We start from the raw sequence: 23,548 nt of genomic DNA on the forward strand, positions 1-23,548 counted from the left end.
TTAATCTGTGTGTACAACAGCAAAAGGTATTCCCATGGCATCGATGCCACAAAATAAGCAGAATGACTTAATTGCATAATGCAATGGAAGGACAGGGTGAGTTTGCAAGGCAGCAAAATCTTTGTTTTAACACTGGTAGTTTGGGGAATTGACAAGCGTGCTATGAAAACACCAAAAAGCTACATTAAATCAAACTTTATGGACGTTCCCCTTCAGTGGGTGTAACTATCATAAATATGGAAGCTACACAAAAATACAAACCATAGGGCTTTGAAACTATCAATCACTTGAGCATGAACATTAACTTTATGCACGTGTAGTTCTATTGACTTCAATGGGACTACTCAGCTGCATAAGGTGGTGAATTTGCTTAAATCTCTGCAGGATGAGGGCCCACATGAATAACATCACAAAGGTGTGGTTTGTCTTTAAAGGCAGGGTTCTTTAGGGGATCTTCTTTTCATTAGTACTTACTCTACAAATCTCTGTAGCCACTAGCATGCTGAGGCAGTTGAACCAGTTGTCGTAGGCCTCCAAAGTGTAGGTTTTGGTAACATCGCCTCGGCACTGAAAGAGAAGTAGCCGTATGTTAATCCCACACTAAACCCGGATAAAGATTACTGTAAATGTATCTCGTCATCGCATGTTGACTATAAACCGGTATTAGGTAATGAGCTAACTTTATGGAACAGCTCCAGGTTAAGAGCACAAAGGGGTGCAGGTATTCCTAAACAGAATCTCACAAACACTCTCTCTCTCTCTCATTTAAAATATTGCCTTTAAAAGATTTATCTGAAGAAAGTTAAGAAAAATTGGTTCCTGGGAAAGTATAGTGTTAATTTTTTTAAGGATGTCCCACTAGATTACTAGAAATGATGCCTCAATTAATATTTACTAATGTGATTAATCTGTAGAGAGCATCTATAATTTTAATATAAATCAGCAGATTTCCGTAGTTCCTGTTCTTACAGCAGATTTGCCATTGAGGAACAAGGGGGAATGAAGGGGCAATTGCCATCTCCAGCATCTGGCCTTCTAAACTTCTGAACATCCCAATGTTAAAACACCATAAAGTACAGGGAGAAGATGGTTCCTTTGTTTTTCTTTCAGTTTTTAGCTGTAGGCCCCCAAATGGCAAAATGTAACACAAACCCACAATCAGAAGCAGCAAAACCAATGCTGGAGACTTAGCAGGAGGTGTCCTTTTGGACTGTGCCATTTTACTGGTTAAGACCAGATCTGTCTGTCCCACCTTCTGAACTATAATTCATGTACAATGGGACAAACCCAGGTGGGTTATCGTCTCTGCCGAGTGGATGCCATTCTCAGAAAGAGTAAATAACTCTATTCCCTGTTCAATATTTAAGTAGTTATTCTTTTTTTCTCTACAAGTCTGTTTATGTGTCCGCATCTGGCTAACACAAATTAACATTAGAGAGTATGCTAATTTATACCAGGGAACTAGCAATGCTTAACCGACAGCATTGGGATTTAACTGACACAGAGTTTCAAGAAGCATGACGGAGCAGCCGGTTCAGAGAGTCTGAATGGTTTTCTGCGCTGCTATAGCAGCAAGCATAATTCTGTTTTCTTTGGTCAGAAAAGTCTGGCATGACGACTGTCCCTGAGTATGAGAGAAACACTTGGAAATGGAAAGCCAGTGAGTTACAATACCGCTGAACCAAACGGACACATCCTGGGGTAGCTGAACTGCCACTGAATTCTGCTACCTCCTAGCCTTTTGTGACTCTGGCATTTGTACTGTTGAGGCTTCTCGTGGTTCCTGATTCCTTACTCCTTGTCCACGCACCTTGTGATTATCCAGGGAATCCATGTGGCTGACAATCTGCATCAGATCCTCTGCGTAAATGTTGCTCACCCTCTCCTGCATTTTTTGAGGGGGGGAAGAATAGGTATTGTCAATGTACAAAGCCAGACATAAACAGGACTCTAGCTGAAAAACATGCCAATAGGGCCTAAGGCATTATCGGACTGGCCTTCATACCTCCATCTTCTACAAGCTTTGCTCTAATTATCCCAATTTGAGCTTAGGCACCAACAATGAGTTAACTTGCTGTAATTCTGCTCTTCCGAGACCCCAGTGTTCAGAGTGTGACCCTCTATCTCTCTCCAGTGCCAGTAGGGAACTAGGATAGACGCCTCTACCATGGCCACCAGCTCTCGCTCTCCCTCCATTCTTTGTCAGTGGAATTGGAAGGAGAGGCCAAACACTCTGAGGTGCACCATGGTTGCCTTCATAATAGTGTGGCTGTAAAGCTGGCCCTGGGTTTTAGAGACACAAGGTTCGGGGGTGTCTGGCTGCTTCCTCACACCTGAAAGCACTGTACCTTCCCTCTTCCCTTACAGACTTATCGGGTTGCTCTCATGCACTCATCACTTCCCATATATTAGACTGGAGCCCTTTACACTGTAGGCCTGACTTTACTCCCATTGAAGTCAGCGGCAAAACTCCTGGCCGTAAATATATTAACATGCAGTAAATAGAAAACGAAAAGACGAAAACATGGAAATCCAAATCTCACCAGTTCAATGTGAGTTAGCTGCTGCGCCAAGATCAGGGGGTCACAACATATGCTCAGTATGTCCTTCTGGGTTGATTGTGGCTTATTTTTAAGGATGGTTCCTTTATCAGTAACAGGTTGCCTAAATTTCTCTTTGATCTCCTGGTACTGACTCCTTGCAGCGAGTGTCATCAGTAGATTCTGTGTCATCTGGCTAATGATCTTCTTCACGGTTCCATTTTCCTAAGCATAAGATTACAGAATCACTGACTAGTAAGAACCTTTCCTCTGTACTGTGAGTGGAAATATTAGGGATTTGTATCAGCAAGGAATTTGACTGAACAGAGGATACTAAGCAGTATTATTATCTTCTAGCCTATTATCTGAGCTGATTGTCGTGTGGCAAGTGAGCCTGTCTCAGGATACTCTAAGTATACTCTAAGTTTGCCAATTCACACTTTCCCACCCTCGTCCCCTACTTTGCTTTCAGTAGCTTAGCAGCCATTGCAGCATCTCCTCTCAGCTCAGAACCCATTTCAGAAGTGACTGGGTCAGTCATTTGGAAGCAGGTGTACTGAAAGGCTGGGGGTCGTCTGCTTTTGTCTCTTTCTGTGTTGGAAGTGGCAAAATGCTTGCGCCTCAGTCATGCTATGGATTAGTCTGGCTGACCTGAAGAGGGTCATGGGCATTCCCATGCTAATCACACTAATGAAATGCTCTAGCTCAGCATCCTGCCTGCAGCAAGTGTTGGTTGTGCACTCTGCAATTCAGAGAAGAGCCAAAATCTCCACAGTGCACTAGGCCACCGAGGGTGCCCTGCTCTTGAATTTTCCAGAACAGATGTATGAAAAAAGACCTGAGGGAAGAGCATAGACACAAGCTGTTGCACTGACTATATTTCTACTGATTACTTCATTAATATACATGCACTTTCCATTCTGCATTTCATTACTCATTGGCGACCTTTGCAAGTTGAATTGTTTCTGCTGTGGCTTGGTCACACATCTCCAGCTTCTGGTGAACATTTGAAGGTGGGGATGCATGACCTCGATGGTCCTTCACAAGTCCAGTAGTCATACACCTTGCCTCACAAAGTGCCTGTGCTCCTTCAGCACAGGCACAGTTGGAGAAAGGAGAGACTTGTGTGGAGGCTTTTTTTGTTTTAAATTAATGATGGGACTAGAATTTGGGACAGTTCAAATACTGTGTGGTTTCCCATGCCTCCCTCTAAGGTGCACTGCATAAAGTTCCTTCCATGCCTGTGTATAACCTCCTAACCGATTATACAGAAAACCCAAACCAATAAAAGAGCCTTTTGGTGTTAACCCTCAACATGGCGGACCGTTATCCTCCTTGACAAATGCTAGTGGAGACAACACAACCTATGTTTTCTGTCCCAACTGGTGTCTCCCAACAAGCATTTTTACCCTTGCTCTCACATGGTCTTCCTCATGATGCCTCCCTGAGGGAAACAATCTGATCCCTTTCCAACTGCTTGATCCTCCTGTACCTGTTTAAATACTGTCAAACCACAGTCTTCCTGACAAGTGGCCTGACTCTATCCCTTCCAGTTGCCAAATTAATTACCCAGCTTTCTGGTTAAAAGTGCCTTCCTCTTTCTCTCTCTCTGAGATCATTCTCCTGGAATTCCATGCATTAATTCCATTGACGTTAGGTGGTGGTTTGAGGGTTAATATTGTTGCTGTCAAGTTCTCTGCATCCAGAGTCAACCGGATGCACTGAAGTGAGGTGGACTGGGTCTGTGACTATTCAAAGAAGCCACCAATGTGCAGTGATTATTGGAAACTATGCAGATGTGAGAGATGATGACTATCAAAAACTTGTATGTAGCATGCTATAATTAAGCAATAATAATGTCATAACGTTGCTTTACAAAGCAATAATCTGGCTCCCAAAATGGAATCAAATAAGAAGCTGAAGGCAGCATAGTTTATCTTGATGAGGCAACTGGATTATTGCTAAGCAGCAGCTGGCTGGAGCTATTATTACTATTATGCTATGGGTGCCTAAAATACAAGTTTGTGGGAGTTGTGATTCTACTCTGGGTTGCACTTGGTTGTACACTGTACATCTGTTGATTGCAATAGTTCTGGCTGACTTACATCTGGGTAAATGAGGGGAGAATAACACCCTAGCAATGGATTCTGTATTTTGCAAGCTAAGGGTAGAAAGTTTAAATGTAGGAGAAAGTGAGGGTGGCGGGGTGCTTTGTATATTTGTGTGAATATGGACAAAACAATTGAAATGGGATAAAACTTATGAGTTGCCTACAGTCCACATGGCTCATTGTGAATTTATAAATCCCTTAGAGTCTAAAAACGCTTTTATTTGTAGGTGTTTCTCTGAGTTTTACTTTTTTTCCCCATTGACTTGTACCCTAAATCTCTCCCAGCTTTGAAAATAAGGGCCAAAAATCTTTGCTGCTATTAGCACTTGCAACTCTACGGAAGTTGGCTTCCGCCAGTCAGTGAGTACACAGGACTCATCTTGGCTGGGTCAAAAGTACATTTTGGCTCTGTGTGGGTCTGTTGCTCAATCCCAAACTTATACTGTGGTCATGAACTTTGAGGAATTGGCAGTTGCCCTCATGGAGGCGTGTGCGATTTTCATCTTACATGATGTCCCCTAGTACTCTCTTGTATGTCTCACTTGAGTTGATCCTCGAGCATTGCTTGTGTAAATACACTTGTGTCTTGCCCATTTGGGTGCTAGGATCAAGTCTGCTCTAAATCTTAGCTCATTCAACCCCAAAAATCTGTTAGGCTGTCCTCAAGTCTCCAAGCCACATACACTGTCAACATCAGCATGATTGCCTTACATCGGTTTTCTATTAACTCCTAGTATCTTACACATCAAGAAAAGCAAGAAAACTGAAAAAAAGGAAAAGTTTAAAAAAAAAAAAAATACCCCCCAACTTTGCTTTAGACACCATTAGTGAATTTATTAGAACATAAAAGAACAGGGGACAAACAGTGACGCTGAGAGCCATTCGCTATTTGTTAGTGTCAAATTACATTTCGAGGGGTCAGACACTGCCTAACCCTTCTCAGACTGAGAACTTGACATGTAGCCCTGTTAAAAGGATAAATGCTATAATACCATAATAAACGGATGTCACAAGAAACCTCAGCAACCAGTGCACGGAGCCATTCCATAAAGCCAGTGATTTTTCTCCCAACTGGCAATTTATTCATGTATATAGAGCCAGAGCGTTTCTTCTAGTTTCCAATAATAAAGATTTGAAATGCTCCTAACACAATGGCTAAAAGTCTGTACTTACTATATCAAAATGGAAAACGTTTAACAAATGTCACTTTTTATGGCAGGATCCCTGGCAACTACTTTTTTTCCTGTTAAAAGGGCTATTGTAATCCTACTTCTTTTTCACCTATTAAGACACTGACATTTTCTTAGTAGCATGCACGTAAACAATATTGCTGACTCAATTAAACTGGCACACTTCCTTTTGACAACAGCTGTAACAGATAATTGCATAATGTCTTATCACTGCATCCTACAATGCTATCAAACCTGTTGCTCTTCACCCTTCTTTTAAATCAAACAAAGCATATACATAATCCTGTTGACATAAAAAGCTAGGAAAACTAATCTTTAAAAATATCTTCAAAGCAATAGAAAACATTTTTTCACATTTAACTCTTATGAGCTATTCATTTTATTGTTTTTGCCTTTCATTTCTTCAATATAGTCTTTGAAAACTCACAACTGTTCAGATTTATAGCTAGACCAGAGTTGAATAGGTAGACTCCAGCTTAAAGAACTTTCTTCATGTTAGTATTTCCGAGCTGCGATATTTTTATTACAAGTGTCATCAAAGTTATCATTGGGGATTGATCCAGAGGCATCCAGGACTAAAGCAAGCACTTCTTTGGCTGGAGTTAAAGTTATTTTGAAAGTTACTGCCCATGTGGATCCAGACACTGAGGGAGATGCATTGTATACACTATACTATGTGCTGGAATTGTGTTATGCCTTACAATCCTTTCTTCCCCTCTCATCTCCTATACCATCAGCAGGTGCTTCTATCATCTTCCCCTGGGACTCAGCAATATACACCCAGTTTCTGTAGGTTCACCTCTTCTTAACCCATGTCCAACAATTGCACTGACAGCCCAGAAGCTGCTGCTCTACCCTGGTTAGGTGATGTACAGCAATGGTGGGGGAGAAAATATTAAAATAGATGGTATTCTGAGGTTGACACCAATATTGATCTTGCACATATGGTTATTTTTCCCCTTACCTCATCACATTGTGTGATTCTGTGAGCAATCTCCTTCAGCTCCTTCATAGATTTCTCATCCTGGAAGTCATAGGGGAATGTTTCAGTCCATTCTTTCAGAAGCTGAATAATCTTGGCAGCAAAGGATTTTAGCTTTGCCTAGAGAGGTGTAGAGAGAGGTTGATTACTGACCCGTGGACCTCTTACTGCCTTGAAAGTGTGTGAGTGCTTGATGGAGAAACCACAATCAAAATAGATTTGACTCCGTAGCAGGTGTATGCGTTTATTAAAATATATATTTATTAAATTGTGTTGATTAAATCACATGGATCCTCAGCTGATGTAAATTGGCTCAGCTCCATTGAAACTGGCTAGCTTTTTTTTCAAAACCAAAAACTTTGAAGATATTTGAAGGCTAGCCATAAAAAAGCTAGGGAGATGATAGGATTGTACAAGTGCTTTGTTTAATTGACTTCAATGTAACTAGGCTGATTTACACCAACTGAGGACTGGAGCAGTACCTTAATGTCTTAACTGAAGTCGCCACACAACTGCAGTGTTATTACCAGGCATCTTTCCTGCCAAGCGCTCCTAAAGAATGGTTTCCTTCCATAGAATTGTTTTAATCAGAACCTCCAGATTGTGCTTTGTTTGAAACAACCAGTCAAACAAAGAAGTGGTCCAAAATACATGGTACATGCTTTCCATTACATCTAAATCAGAAGGAACTTTGAAAATGAAATGTTGGCTCTTGCTCAAAAAGCCATCAGAAAGAGGAAGGGAGTTAGCTCTTCAGCTCGGTCACCTGACAAGCGAATTCTCTAATGTCATGTGCTGAAGCTACTCTATCATTTGGGTCTGAGCTGGATGCAAATTAATCCAGCTTTGGTGATGAAAGAGGGTTGTAGTAGTAAATTCAAAGGGAAGTTGTTAAAAGGTTTGGAGAGTGTTTTAATAACCACTCCCTCCCACCCCCTCGATCAATGATCAATTGCAATTTGGCCAAGCTGAGTTAATTGATACAAAGAAAATACTGTCTAAGATTCAACTTGCACTGGGGAGATGGCTTGTTATATGAGCCACTGTGTACTGTCCATAAAACAGATCAGCACGTAGGGTAGTGCTCCAGCAGAACCTCCGTAGAGTGCGCACATGGTCTCACTGATTCTGCACAGGAGATAGCATCTTGAACAGCACTCTTGGCAAGGAACTGCCTCATTGCACAGGCCATGGCACGTCCCATTTAACAAACCAGGCAGCATTATGCCAGATGCCAGGCTGGGGCCATGGTCAAGGCGCACACAACTGGGAAGACAGCATACCGAATTTTGCAGATTATCAAGTAATTCCCAGTGTCTCCAGTAATGGAGTGAATTACAGAGGGTTCACTGTCTAGTCATAAGACGGGGAAAGGATTTTGTTCCGTATTTCTGCCCTGACTTATCCGCTGCAACCCGCTCCTCCCTGATCAGTGTAAATCAGTGTGGGCATGTGACTTTTGACTTTGAAAGGGAAGAGTATCTAATTTTAGTCTGGTTTGTATTTCACTTTGGTTAAAAGAATCATTGGTTCTAAGTGAAGCTTAGTTCTAAGAGACTAAAGAGGAAATTTTCTTTCTTGTTTACCATCCCAGTTGCGTCACTGAAAAAGTTCCACTGTGCAAAGTTCAGTTCCTCCTCAGCACTGGTAGGGGACTTCCCTCTGTGATTTCCCCCCTCCCACCTACTGGAATTTACAGAAAGTCAGCTAGCATGTTCAGAGGAACCAAATGGGTTTCCAGACCAGTGGAAAAGAGGATGTTTTGTGAGAACCTGACAGGAATTCTCTCCCAAACACCATGCTCAGTGAGATGAGCAAAATCCCATCTCTGAGACATTTTTGTTAAATAAGCCAATTGTTTTTATTTCCTTCTAACAGCTCACTCAAGAGCAATCAGTGGGAGAATTAACAATGGCTGCTCTAAATTTAAAATAAGACCCCTCAGCAATGAGCCACTAAAGGTTTGTATAGGGTAGGTGTGTGTTTCTGGTTTATACAGAAATGTTAACTGTATGCTGTTTCTAGCTGCATTTTAATCCCATTGGAATTCTGTTGGTCTTGCTGGTGAGAGATGGATGGAATCCAATATAGGACTCACCCATGTACTCTATCTGGAGGAAGTTCTCTGAGTGCAGGCCTCTTTATGAAAAATGGGTAGCAAATCCAGGTTTTCCTCCTCTCCTCACCAAATTTGGTGTCCCACTCTTTACTTTTACCTCTTCTCCCTGAAAACTCCAAGTTGGTGACTTTCCAAGTTAACTAGTAGTTAAAAACCAAAGCTGTCCTTTGAGGCAGTATTTTTACCAAGCTGCGGGGAATGATGTTTCATCAGCTGATTTTATCCATAGGCAGTATTGTACTGCTGCTTTTTCTGAGTCAATCACTTTTGGCCTTGTCTCTCTCTCACTGGAAAGTTGTTTGCTCTTTATTGACAGAGTTAATAAGTGACTGGCATATTTCATCTGATGTTTTAAAAGCTACCAGACAAGTCTCTCTTTAAAATTAGCCAGCAGGCTTGAAGAGAATGAAGTGTTTGCCTTTCAATCTACCACTTGCATCTTGAAATGCTTTCTACTTTGCCTGTGCTACTATGCAGTGACATCAAAATGTAGGAATGATAAGCACTTTAGTGCATAACCTCAAAGCCTGGCCCCCTGCCAGTATTTCAGCTCATACGCTACCCAGACAAGAAGTCAGCCAGATATTTATTTTATAATTTGTTTATGCAAATCTCTAATCAGAAAGTGATCAGATCTATTGTAACTTTCTGTGCCAACTATTTCCTGCTGCGATAGCACTTAATTAGAAGATGCTGGTGGAATGGATTTTGGCCAACGATACCCTAATGGATTATGATTGGATGTGTGTAAAGTGACTTCAGTTTAGAAGTTCTATGATTCACATAGAGTGAGCTTTTACATTGTTACTTTGCAGCCAAATAGAGCAAATCATTTGCAAATGGGCCAAATTTGTCCTTGGTGTATGCAGATGCAATACCAGTTGGAAGTCTGCAGGTCAAATTTGCATTGGGGCTGGAAGAAGCCCACTAGTGCAACTTGCATTCATTTGGTATTCACTGGGCATGGAAAACAAGTGTACTTTACATTGAGGGGGAAGAAAGGGTCAGGCAGTGTAGCAGAAAAGCAACTTATTGGAGGGTGGAAAGTAATTATCCAAACACACAAACTTTTATTTTCACACCTTGTTGTTAACTGGTTTTCTTTCATGCTTGTTTCCAACTTGTCAACGGAAGATATGCGAGTGTGGGCATTCAGAAGATGAACTGCTCCGTTTTATACCTTCCTGGTAGTTGATTTTCTTGCTACATCATCTCACTGTGTAAGCTACACTTGTTTTGCACACCCATTGAATGCCTAAGTTGCATAGGTTACATTGCCTAACAACTTACACCTCATATGTAACTTACACTGCCATTTAAGTCATCAATAAATTGTGCTGAGTGCTTATTTGCTGATGTCTTTTGATATGAATGAACTGAACTGCATTACTATCTGCAAAGAAGAGCCTCATATTGTACTCCTATTATTCATAAACCTTAAATAGTCCATATGTGAATTTTGAAAACTTAATTATTGATAGCAGTGAATTTCACTCTTATATCTAGGGATGGCTTAAATGGTTAAAGCTATGATTCAGGAAATCGCTTAAGCAAAGGGACTAGTCACATGCTTAAAGTTATATATGTGCCCAAATTCATTGCTGAACTGGGACCTGTTATAAAATAATTGTCTCAGACCATTGCTCAGAACCTGAACTGAACTTATTTTTAAAGCTCTAAATGACTTATCTGTTAATATGGCCCCTATTTTTGTGCCTTCTCAGTGCCCCCTAGTTTTAATATCAAGTACCAAGAGATGACATTCCATACAATATTTTGAGAAGGGCTGCAACTGGGAAGCTTTCAAATACTTACCACAACTACTAGAAGGATTTTGGTTTCACCAACAAAATTGGAAGCCCCAATATCTATAACCATCAGCTGAGTTACTGAAGTCCTCAGATCATGGTTTAAGTTACAGAGAATCCACCATATACACTATTTTAAACCTGCAAGTGACCTGTGCCCCATATTGAAGAGGAAGGCAAAAAACTCCATGGTCTTTGCCAATCTGACCTAGGGAAAAATTCCTTCCTGACCCCAAATATGACAATCGGTTGGATCTTGAGTATTTCAGCAAGGCCAGACACCTGGAAAAGAATTCTCTGTAGTAACTCAGAACCCTCCCCATCTAGTGTCCCATCACCGGCCACTGGAGATATTTGCTGTTAGCAGTCATAGATTGCCTACAATGGCATGTAGCCAGTCTCATCATACCATCTCCTTCATTAACTTATCAAGCTCAGTCTTGAAGCCAGTTAAGATTTTTGCTCCCACTACCCCCCTTTGGAAGGCTGTTCCAGAACTTCACTCCTCTGATGGTTACACTAGGACTCCAACATTGATATGTTGCAGTATGCTGAGAGGATCTGGACCAAGATGGTCTGCTCTGTGTGTGGGTGGGGGGGTGGGAGGGATGGGGACCTAGTTTGGTGAAGGTCTGGAGGCTCAGGAATGCATGCATGGCCTAGGTTGCTGCCCGAAAAAGAGTAGAGGCCCAGTATGCAACACTGACCCTTTGGCATTGTTCTGTCCTGTGAATCAAGTTCTGTTCGCTACAGCTCTGACTGAAGGTGTCAACATCTATTGCTAAAGAAACACTAATGGAACAGAACCAGCTTGACAATGGTGAGAAGTTATTCAAAAATTTCCTCAGTGGAACAGAGGTCCGGAAAAGCTTGCTCTTGTGAGATTTCTATTACAGGTATGGGGGGGGGGGGGAGAGAGAGGAGATAAACTGAAAGATGTCAAACTTCTGGATCCTTTCTGGAACTCCAACCTTCTTGCTGGCTACCTCTCACTAGTGTCCGCTAATGTTACCTGCTCATTGAAACTGAAGTCCGTGGGTGATTTGTAGGAGTTAATGACTGTGGAATTTACCTACTAGTAAAATGAAGTCCATGACACAGAACAGTGCACCCTCTATGTTGTACATGACTGTTCAAAAGCTTTAAAAAGTCTATTGTATTTTAACATTCTATACCTTTTATTCGAAAAAGAAGCCACAATGTACCCCCCCCCCCAAGTGATTATAAGGGTCTCTATCCAATGAGCTAATGGATATTGGGATCTATGATTTAGCAAAGAATAAACAGTGCTTCAGAGAAAGAGGCTTAAGTATAAAAGACTTTAGTTCAGTAACGTGCTTCTGTCAGAGTGTCAATTTGTTCTATGCATGTTTAGCTTTAAAAAAAAAAAGGGGGGGGGGGAGAATAAAATGCACAATAGCTTAGTTCAACATAGAACTAAATTATTCATTTACCTTTTCTGCCTCAGACCCAATCTCGAGCTGCTGCTTCTGTTTTATGCAGATCTGCCCCACTTTTGCCAGGAGTTCATATGGGTGGATGAAGACTCGGGAGCTCAGTAGGAAAGTGAAGATGTAGGTCCTCTGCAAGAAGAATTGTGGGGAGATGAGAAACGGGTGAACTGGCATGGTGAAATCTCCCATCCTCGCTAGGCACTTCTAATGAAAATTACCTCCCGCAGCTAGTGATGGAACTTTCCCTTAATTAAGCTTTCTATATATCACCTTCCCAGGGACCAATGACCTTTTTTAGCTTTGCTGGTGACGACAGGAGGAAACACATCATGTTTCAGAAGCTGTTAATTGAGCTTTTTAATTTTTTTTCAAGTTTCCCAAACTTTGTCGCTTCAAGAGGCCAAACTAAATATGCCTAAGTAGTTGTCATTCACCGAAAGGACAAGTGACATCTGTCCAAGGAGGCATAGCACTCTATTTTGAACACTATTATTCATGCTGCTTTGTTTCTTTAAGAGCAATTGTTTTTATTTGGCTGCCCAAAGCCTACTGCAAATTCCAAACCACAGCAGTGTTCTTGTTTCATGGGTGCTGTTGCTTTCCATGCTCTTTCCCACAATCAGTGTTACACACTTGGGTTCGATTTGCACTCGTATGACAATATTTCAGTTTGGAGCCAGTAAAACTTTCCTTCTGTGGGGCTCAGTTCAGATCCCTTTGAACTTTTATAGCACTATATCAATGCTAAGCATTATTATTTTCCATTAGGATTAGGTCCTCAAGGTGTACTTAAACAAGCTGGGCCAGATTCTGTTCTGAGTTACAGCCAGTCAGCTCCATTGATTCGAGGTGAGTTTACCTTCAAGTTTTGCAGGGTATCATTTGTTTTTCTAAACTCCTAATGCAAAAGCTTTATTTGTGACTTGGCTTCTCTACAGGTACATTTGAATGTAGCCTCATGAGGGCTGATAACATCTCTCAACTTGTTAAACAGCACAGTCTATGAGGACTTCACTGTTACTCTTTAGAATTCTTGACTTTGTACAATTTAGAATTGGAAAATTATTGTCAACTGCTTAAACTTGAGCATGTAAATGACAAAATTTGCAAGTTTCTTGTCAATTTTGATATAGAAATTTGAACTGGCCGGTGTATAACTGCCTACTTCATGCACATACACATGACCGTGGGATTGTGCAAATGAATTGAGGCACCAGCAAATTTAAGGCAGCTGGTCCAAAATATGTATTCTGTTGTATTAATTGTCCACTGGACAATCAGATTACTTTGTCTATTTTCTTCAAAAACACTCACGCTTAAATCACAATTGTCTCTTTATCAATCCAAAGAAAAGACAATGATTGTTCTCTCTAATAACTGGGAAATAGGCTGTTAATACAGACATTTATTTTCATGATGTCATTTATACAGTGTCATAACACTTTTAGTAGAACAAATCTCTCTGCAGCAAATGAGAAAAGGAAGATTTTATGAAAAAATTGAACAGGAAATGACTGTTTCTCGGGAATGAGAGAATTGTCGACTGAATAGCATCAGTTAAAGAACTGCTTCTATCCCCTGTTGAGGAAGGGGGGCAGAGCCAAATTACAGTGGGTGCACTTTACAAATTCATTTTGGTTTTAGAGATCTTATTGGTTTTGGTGATGCTCCTGTACTTACAATGGAGAGTTTCACTAGTACCAATAATATCTCTAGGACCAGAGAGAACTTTTAAAAGTCTGTATCTGCCATGGGTGGACTAAGGAAGTAAGAGAGACAAAGCTGGCTAAATCTGGAGATTTGGGGTCAGATGGTTAACTGCTCTAATACAGCAAAGCTCTGTCGATGACCATGGGTAGGTATGTCAATTTACCCTGGGATCAGACTCAGACTCTTCAGGTGGACGTTAGCTCAGGTGACAGGGGACACTCTTCCTGGAGTGAGAATAGACTGGTTATAACGTTCCTGACACATTGAATTTCAGGAGAGTTTACAGGTCATTTTTGGTTTGGCATTTTGCTCAAGAATTTTTTTCTTCAAGTTGCACATGATTCCTTCACATGTGTCGGACTAGGGTGCTGCCAACCTGTGATGAAAGTTTATAAGCATAATTCTTTAGCAGTGAATGGCACTGTATTTTTGAGACAATTTGAACTTGGAATGAACCCCGACCCTGTCCCACAGATAGGAAAGGAGACTCAACAGAGTTACAGGCCAATGTTTCAGATCTGTCTCCTCATGTTCTGTACAGAATAGGCCTAGCTAATGCAACAGGCAGCAGAGCTGAATGTGAGAAATAAACCCGAGTGACAACTCAAAATAGTAGCAAGAAAGGACTGTTGTGGCATGTTGTAAGCAATGCATAGTTCACTTCTGTGCCTGTTGTCTCCCCCTTTACAGCCAAATTCTGTACTCACGTGTGTGATCCCTCTGACTTTACACCAGAGCAAGCTCATTGATTTATTGAAGAGAGAATTTAGCACTTGGGTGCAACTCTTAAACTTTTATTTAGACTGTGTATGCTACCTTGCTTCCCATTCTGGGAATTACTAGAGAAGGGGTGTAAAAATGTTTCTCAAAGTCCCCTGGGTTTTCCATACAAACACACTTTCCTTTGAGGGGAGGAGGGAATACTGTTGATGTAGGCTGAGACTGTCAGGAAAGCTGCCTTTACTATGTTAGTACCAGGCAGCTGAAATATAAGCTGTACTGTCCTGTCAATAATTCCAGACATAAAAAATGGTAACATCCATAAACCAGTCGGAGAACCCTTCAATCTCCCAGGACCCACTGTAGCTGACTTGAAAGTTGCCATACTTTCTACAAAAAAAAGCTTCAAAAACAGACTTCAGCGAGAAACTGCAGAGCTGGACCTCGTATGCAAACTTGACTCAATCAAACTGGGTCTGAATAGGGACTTGGAATGGCTATCTCATTACAAGAAGTAATTGTCACTGTTCACACACTCTCACCTTCGAATCAATGGTTGTGAATAGGCCTCACCTACTCTAACTGAATGGACTTTGCTAACACTTACCCTCCCCGTTGTTGTTCCTTACCCTTGGATGTATATATATATATATCCCCTATCTGATTTCTATTTCTTGCATCTGACGAAATGGGTTGCAGCCCATGAAAGCTTATGCCTGCAGAAATTAAATTTGTTAGTCTTTCAAATGCTACAGGACTCTCGTTTGTGTTTGCTGTCCTGTCAATGACCTTCACTCTGATAAGCTAGGCCACATTCTTTGAAGCAAGATATATTTCAGCCTTGCACTCTAATTCTAGTCTAGATCTCCTTCCTGAAAGTTTGTGTGCTGTGGGATCCTGTTTATCCATAGTGACTCCGAGATAACCCTGCTCAGAATACCACTCCTTTAAAGTAGGATGTGGCTGACTGAGTCAAATGATCATGGCTCTTGTTTCCTATTTATTCGTGGCTTGTTTTAATGCAGTGCTCACAAAAGTGCAGAACTGATGGTTAGGTGCCGCCAGGTACAGGACAGGCACGGTACATCCGATTTCTAACTACCAATAGCCATACAGTGCCAATCTGGGCCTTCTCCAGATTTTGGGCTGCCTGTTTTGTGATAGGAACAAAATCCCCCGTGGCACTGATTTTTTTTACACCAGTATTTCAGGAAGTGACTGGGACTAGATTCCCAAGTGGTATAAAATGGAATAGTTGCCCTGATGTCAATAGAGAGATGACAGTTTACACTAGCTAGGAACCTGGCCCCATTTGTCCAGGCTTCATGGTCTGATTCTGCTTTAATTTACACTAGTGCAAATCAGGAGGAAAGCCGATTAAGTATCGAGAATGCAAAACTGGTGTATGTGAGAGTAGAATTAAGACCCTTCTGCCTATTAATAATCAGTCTCTGGGCTAAGGTCTGGTCAATACCTATCTGCTCCTATTCCATTGTGAGAGTTTAGGTTGAACAAATGAAATGAGTCTCTTTCCCCACCCCACATACATACTCATGATGTGTTACAAATGTCTTAAGCCTTGTCTACGTGAGAGATTTTGTTGACTGTCATAGCTGTGGTGGTGCATACATCCAGTAGAGATGGTCTATATCCGTGTAAACTATGCCTCTCCTCAGTAAAGCATACCTCAGTTTTTAAGCCCTTACTGCGTGATCCCACTCCCATTGAAAGATTGCCCTAAAAGGTGAAATCTAGTGTGCTGGGGACTTGGATGAGATCACCCAATCCTTTTTGGTTTGTTTCTGAGCCATAAGCCATGATTTAACTCAGAAGCCTCCAGAGGGAAAAGCTGGTGCTTTAAACTAGCTTTATGTACTCAAGTATCCCCTACACACTCACAATGTCTCATAGGTGGTCCCTCTCTTCTTGATGGAGATGGCTTGGACCAGGAAATTCAGCTATGAAACTAGCTGGGTTGACAGAGTGATTTAAAAAAAATGGTTCCTTAAACTGAGAGGTTGTAAGTTATGCCCCAGAAGCTGGCAAGATATTTGGAAGAACAGGAAAACTCCTCTCAGCTCTTAGAACAACTTAAGCTGACAGAAAAGGGTTTGTACTTTACAAGAAAAGAGAGAAGTAAATGTCTTTAGTGCCTAAAGCTGTTGCTAAGAGATGTCTTAAACTATAAAAGAGACAGAGAGAGAGAGAGAGAGAGAACAAGACTAAAGAAGGAACTGTTACTTTAGGGCCTAAGAATGTACTGATGTCTTCTTGGGGGAAAAAGAAAAATATTTTCCTTGTGCTCTTGCTGCTCGATCTGGAACTTCTTGTTTGTGAAATATTTGCTTGAAACGTTCTCTTGCTCGGGCATGAAAATTGCGGACCAGTACATTCCATTCCTAACCTCCAGAATGCTGCTGTCTCATGAGCACACACATTTCTATGCACCAAAGAAGCCTGTGTACACAAACCAGCCTCCAAGGAGCAGCACACAAACATATGCCCTTATCTCACGTCTCCTCTCCCTCCTGCTGACCTCCATCTACGGCTCTGCCAGCATGACAGGGAAGGATTGTTTTGCTTGAAACCAGAATGGAAAGATACTGTATTTTTTCCCTTCCAGTGCCGGGAAGGATACTAGGATCTTTAGCCTCACATAGACACAAAGTGGAGTGTTTTCCAAGCAATGTGCTTGGGGTTGTTGGTTCAAAGGATTGGGTGAGGACCAGCTCCTTTTCAATGATTTACAAAGGTCCCACTGCTGAACTAAGGAAATCTATACTGATGTTACTGATTGCTGCTCTAAACAAGGCCAAACTGGCAATCCAAACCCCACTACCACCTCTCTTGGCATATGCTACCAGTGAAATGGGACTGTTGGGCTTTGTTCTTTCCTCTCAAACATCTGGCGTTGGCTCCTGTCACAGATGGGATGTCAGAGTAAATGGGCTGTCACTCTGTTCCTTTGTGAGCACTCCTTTCTAAAGTAGAAATAGGTGTGGGATGAAGTATAAACCTGTAACCAGATCCAAATCCAGGCTTTTTAGAAAGTTTGGATTCGGGTTGATTTTTATCCAGCCCACTCTTTATGCTGTGTTTTTTGTTTTTTTTTTGTTTTGTTTTTTGTTTTACTATGTAACCCTTTAGGCTAAGATCAGTGCACTGTCAGTGATATGACCTGTCTAAGGGAATTACCCTCCTGCTGTCAGGGTTTTCCCATCTCTCTTCCAGGAGCTCACTCGATAGCTTTTATTGTATCCCATCCCATGTCACTTGTTTGCTTGTTTATTTAGATCATAAGGCCCTCAGGGGTGGGCACCTTGATTTATTTGTTTATAATGCATGAAGCATGCTTGGTTTGCTATAGAATCCCTGTAACTCCTAGGATCTCCAAGTGCATTGTGGGAATCCTGAAAGTAATCCCTACAAAGGGAGCAATATTCAAAATAGCTGTGTTATAAATAGACAACACCTTATACTAAGGGACTTGCATTAGCAGCTTCTTAATGAGCAATGAGCTGCAGGAAGGAATTCAAGCAGCCACTAGCTGTGCCACAGTGCTACATAACAGGTGGAGAACAGATTCTCATAAGGCTTAACTGCAGCAGTGTAAAACTTCACTGGTGTACAAAATGTCATATTCTCTTCTAGCTCTAGCTGCCGCTTTCTTCATCACGTTGAGTGTCTTGAAGGAAAGAACAAACTGTGCCTGCTGTACATTGTGTATTAAAACTCCTACAATAATCGAACAAAGGAAGGTATCACCAAACTGCTTTCATAAAGAATTAAGTACAGTGTGTGTCTGTCAAATGCAATGCAATTTACAGCTATGCATAGTAAAATTGAAGCTTTCGAATTGATTTTGAATTGGAAAGTTGCCACCTCCCTTCTTTGTAAAAACAAATCTGACATTTCTGATAAGGCTACTGCTGAAGTTCATGGGAATTTCATGTGGGGATGGAAATCTTTTTGTAGTAGGTGATGGTGTGTTTTTAAATTGTGACCTCAAAAAAAAAAAAAAAAAAAAAAAGGTCCTGTACAGATCTAGCTCAGGAAGGCTCCCACTACAAGACATTTCTGGCATGACTCACAGTGATAGGTGTGATTTTTAATATAGCTGCTAACTTTGGAAGGACGGGGATTCCTTCATCACTGCTGTCCATTTTTCCAGGGCTTAAACACGGTTTGTGTCATACAATATTTTTGCTTTTCTGCAATTTCCTTAACTAAAACCTTGAATTTATGTGGCTGAGGGGGTCATATTAAGTAATGTAATAATCTCTTAATGATATCCTAAATTGGGATACCTATTGCATACCCAGCATTTGTATGTGGCATTTATTTCAGTAGATTGTGGCGAGCATGTCGAAGCAGCTGAAAACAATTCTTGGGTTCAGAAACTTTAATTCTGGAGGAGCTGGCCAGTTAAGATGTGCTGAGAGAGAACATTTGAAGTCTGGTTTTGCTTTTCAGACTATCTAACTAAAAGACACACAAACTAAGTAAAAATAATTTGAGCTGCCCTGAGCACACAGCTGACGTATTTCCCCAAGGCAGAATCCCGTTAGCAGCTAATCTTGGTTGCACTAGAGCAAAGGCAGCTTAGCGGGATCGAAATTTCTTCTGCTAATGCTGTTGTTAATTGGTTCTTAAAGTTGCTGATGGGGATTTAGCAGGGCTTGATTTCTCTAGCAAACATCGCTGTTCAAAGAGGCAGAGGATCCTGCCCAGCTGGGCATAAGCTTCTGTGATGGGAAGGCCAATTACTTGTGACAAAGCATTAGATCATTAGGCCTGTTTGATAATCTTGATTAAGATGAAGCAAGGATTTTAAAATAATTCATAATACCCCCTGGGTTGGAATCCTGACGGTGTTGAGATGCCATAGGAATACAAGCTCTCAAAGGTCTACTTACATCTGGATAATAGTCCATGGTGGGCACCAGGCGCTCTATCAGGGTTTCTAGTGATGCAGAGACAAGATTCCCATCCTGGTAAACAGGATCTCCGCATCTCTCGCCCATGTCTGGCTGCACCTGCCCACTACAACTGGAACCGAGCATGCTGGAAAATATTGGCGTCTGGGGCATAGTTTCCTGCAGGAGTGAAGGAAAAAAGAGGGAGGGTTAAGGTTTCTTTGCAGATCTCTACTGTGAGGTTTTCATGGCTTTTGTGAAGGCATAAATTATACACAGATGACATATTTGAGTGAGCACAGCATGGGCATTGGAGGGAGATCTGAGCCCAAACTCCCAAGGACCTGCAAAGATGGCTTTTGGGTTTGGAATGACGTACAAATCATGTTCCTAATTTCCTCACTGTGCAGTTGTCGTCGTCCCCCCCCTCCCCCCCGATTACAAATAAAACTATGAAGACATCAGCACAAAATACCATGTAAATTGAAGGTGCAATCCCACAGACAGATAATAAATTGTGACCTATTATACAAACAACCACATTACACAGGCATCACGTTCTTATTTCATGTTCTGAGGGGAGATATTTTGGAGAAAATACTAGACCCTGCTGGATATCTGGTAATAAACTCTCGAGTATTTCTATCTTGCTAGATCTAGTCCAGATCTTGATAGAAGTGCATTTTATCTTGCACAAACTTGGACACATGGACAGTATGCCAATGGCTTGGGATGTACCATCTGAACAAGAATGTCCTATTATCTAGTATGAGTTGGGTGAGCTTGAACAAATACTCCAATATTTGTGCCTGACCTCTTGAGAGACTTTCACCTTGGAAACATAAAGCAAAACTGCTATAGTAACACACGAACCAAATAAGCTCTGTTCTCTTGACCACAAGCTACAGTATGTTGTAGTTACTGTGTGCAAATAAATATTGGACCCTCCCCCCCCAAGTCTGACTACAACTTTAATTTACATTGAAGGCAAAACAAAGCATCCTTGCTGAAGTATGTGCCGATAAAGATTAGTGCTAAAGCAAATACCGTTGTAGAAGAATAATACTTCTCCTGTCAGGACCTTCCTCAATAGGTATTGTTTACTACTTTGTCGTATTGATAAGGCCCTAGGGGAGGTAGAGGTACTTTGTGAAACACTTTTATGAATGAAAGGCAATAGGAATATTGTTAAAACTGATCTGAATGTGACAATTTTGATGTTGCATATTTTATCTTAAACACCAAATGAGTGTCTTCCCCCACCACCCCTCTTTACTCAGGGTGCAAGGGCTGGGTCAGAAATTGAAAACCTTATTTATCTTAAGGATTTTTAATGAGCTCTTGCAACAACAAGGCACAACTGCTCAGGCAGGGTCAAATTGGCATTTAAGCCCTATAAATGTAAGTTCCCTTTTAACAGACCTTGCAAAATCATCAATATTTACTAGCTCAGGCATAAAACATTTATCACTAGTTTTACTAAGATGGTTTTGGGTCAGGAGTGGGAGGAGGGGGAAGGAAAAGACGTTCCCAGTATTTATCCACAAATACAAAAATTATTTGTAATAGTATTTATTTATTTTTTATAAAATTATTTGTATTCATGGGCAAGCTGGTGAGTAGGTTTGTGCTTGACTGCTTTAAGCAGGACACCTTTCTATTTGTGCCATACAAAACAATTTTTATTGTATGTGTATAATATATATCTGATCTGAAGCTACCTGTGGATGAAAACATGGCAGCTATTCAACAATAAACAGCAGCACTGCCCTACAGTTCAGGACACTTCCAGTGTTTGGTTGTTTTAAATGACTAATAAGAGTCTGATTTAAAAACAGAAGGTACAGGATCTCATGGCATACAATAAAGGAATGAAACATGCTGATGTTATGCAACATGCTTCCTCGCTAATGTCTCAAAGTATTTCACCAATGTAATCACAAGGCATGTGCTCTGGAGCACGCGAGAGCTTAACAAATGACTATTTCTTTGGGAGTGTGTGACGAAGAAACGAGTTTAGCTATGCGTATTATGTAAGTTGCCAGTAATTAGTGTTTTCCTTTTAAGGTCCACAGCAATAGCTTTAATCGAGTCACTTGGATTGTACTAATGTACGGTATGTTCTATCAGGCTAATAATGGCATGGAGGTGCATGTCCAGCTTTGCAAAGGGATGCTAACTGCTATGAAGCAATCAGTAATAAAGCAGCTGAGCAGCTTGGGGAGGGGAAGCATTCTTGTGACTCATTTCTAGACCCTGTTCAAAATTCTTGGGGTGTGTGGGGGGGAGGGGAGGGGAGAGGAGGGAGAATCTTCTTGGAAGGAGAAAGAATAGATTTTTTTTTTCTCTATTGGAATGGAAATGCAAAGTTGTTTTGTGTTTTTAAAAAAAAAAACAAGCTTTGCCTTCCTGGTAGGTAAAAGGGTAGTTTGTAGCTATGAGTTCTTATGCTTGTTTAAGGTGCTTGTTCAAAGTTCCCAGAAACAATAAGTGACTTAAACCAAATGAATCAAGTTGCATTGTCATCTCTCTAATACTCCTCCTGTGACTGCACTGTGGAAAAACAAATCTCTCTGTGGGACCTGTTACTGCACGTTTCTTGGTATTACATGCTGGTTAAATGTACTTTGTTTGAAGACATGGGTAAAGAATTGTTTTTTTCCCCAGGCTTGAATCAACCAGAGCTCTGTGAAAGTTCACCATAAGCAAAATATCCCCTTAAAATTCAATATAGAAGATAAATATTTTGTATAAGAACTACCTGCTGGTACTAAAATAAGACCACTTAGCTGTGCTGGCAGTCAGGCAGGCAGAGAAGAACAGTTCACCACATCTATTTTTACATAAATTTTAAAATGTATCGGTACTTCAATGCTTCCAGGGTATCTCCCAGGGATGCAGCAGAAAGAGCTACAAATATCACCTCAGTGCCTTTCTGGTTTGCCAAGAAAGTAGACACTTAAATCCTGAAGTAGCAGTATTCTTTTTTCATGGCAAGTCCAAAAACCACCTGCAATCGCTCGTCTCCTAACAAATAAAACAGCAGCACTCCTCCCTGGTGGATTTGTCTGTGACTAACGCAGACACACAGCCAAAGGACTGTAACTGTTGACATCCATCTATATCCATTCAAGCAAATGTTTTCACAAGCAAAACACTCTGAGGAGCCGTGCTCACTACAGCTGGAGTATAGATTTGTATTTCGATAACCGATGATAAACCAAACCGCACTGAGTCTTTCTGAACTTCTACAACCTAACCATTCCATGGTGAACCCATGAATCCCATTCAATTCAAAACACTATTTTCTGCTAACAAAACAAAGGCAATGTAAAAGATTATGGGGCAGATTCTGATCTCAGTTACATCGGTGTACAGCAGGAAGAATTCCCTTAAAATCAGAGGAGTAACTGCAGTCTTCTTGTGGTGTAAATGAGATCAAAATTTGGCTTTGCCATTAATGTATGTGCATGTATAAATACACATACCTACCGTATATACATTAACAAAAATTAGTGCATCCATAACTAAAAATGTTGAACTCTTACCCTCATTTTTTTCTGTAATATGTACATAAGCCTTGGGGGTCTGTAAGATCCCGATGGTTTTCCCAGAATATAAAAGTCTCAGCCAGCCATTGTAGCTCCAGCCTGCCAGGAAAAACTCTCCAGCTCCAGCTTTCCTTCCCGCCAGCTTAGATCTAAACAGCCTCAGGTTCATCTGAGCAAAACCAGAAAGCTTACAGCCTTCCAGGCTGGTTCTGACGTCAGCCCCTGGCTCGGCTTTCTGTTGGCTGAGAGAGAGCTTGTCCAATTCAAAAGAAGCTGAGTGTACTAGGGCTGGCTTTTGTGTGTGCACTGTACAAGCTTTGAGAGAAAAGCCCACCCTCTGCTTTCCTCTATACAAGGTTTAACTTGTCCAGCAGGTTAGGCTGCTTAGTTCCTTTTCCCTCCCACCTCTTTTTTCCTTCAGAAACTTAAGAGGCCTGAAAACTAACAA

General features: G+C 41.2%; 1 protein-coding gene across 3 annotated transcripts in view; it reads right to left on the reverse strand.

Moving 5' to 3' along the window:
- The window catches only part of RASGEF1A (RasGEF domain family member 1A), a 34,093-nt gene extending 10,862 nt beyond the window's left edge, over positions 1–23,231 (reverse strand). For all 3 annotated transcript variants that reach the window (XR_010918286.1, XM_067539960.1, XM_067539953.1), the window contains exons 1-7: positions 23,098–23,231; positions 19,550–19,729; positions 12,204–12,332; positions 6,805–6,942; positions 2,544–2,765; positions 1,811–1,885; positions 475–567 (exon numbers count right to left, since the gene is read on the reverse strand). Coding sequence is in view for 2 of the 3 variants with exons in the window: in XM_067539960.1 (XP_067396061.1) it covers positions 475–567; positions 1,811–1,885; positions 2,544–2,765; positions 6,805–6,942; positions 12,204–12,332; positions 19,550–19,729; positions 23,098–23,124 (864 nt within the window). In the remaining variant the exon portion in view is untranslated. The remainder of the gene's footprint in view (positions 1–474; positions 568–1,810; positions 1,886–2,543; positions 2,766–6,804; positions 6,943–12,203; positions 12,333–19,549; positions 19,730–23,097) is intronic.
- Positions 23,232–23,548: the final 317 nt, after the last annotated feature.

The sequence above is a fragment of the Emydura macquarii genome, unplaced genomic scaffold (genome assembly GCF_026122565.2).
Source record: "Emydura macquarii macquarii isolate MOO-44397 ecotype Brisbane River unplaced genomic scaffold, CSIRO-AGI_Emac_v2 contig_67, whole genome shotgun sequence".
NCBI lineage: Eukaryota > Metazoa > Chordata > Testudines > Chelidae > Emydura > Emydura macquarii.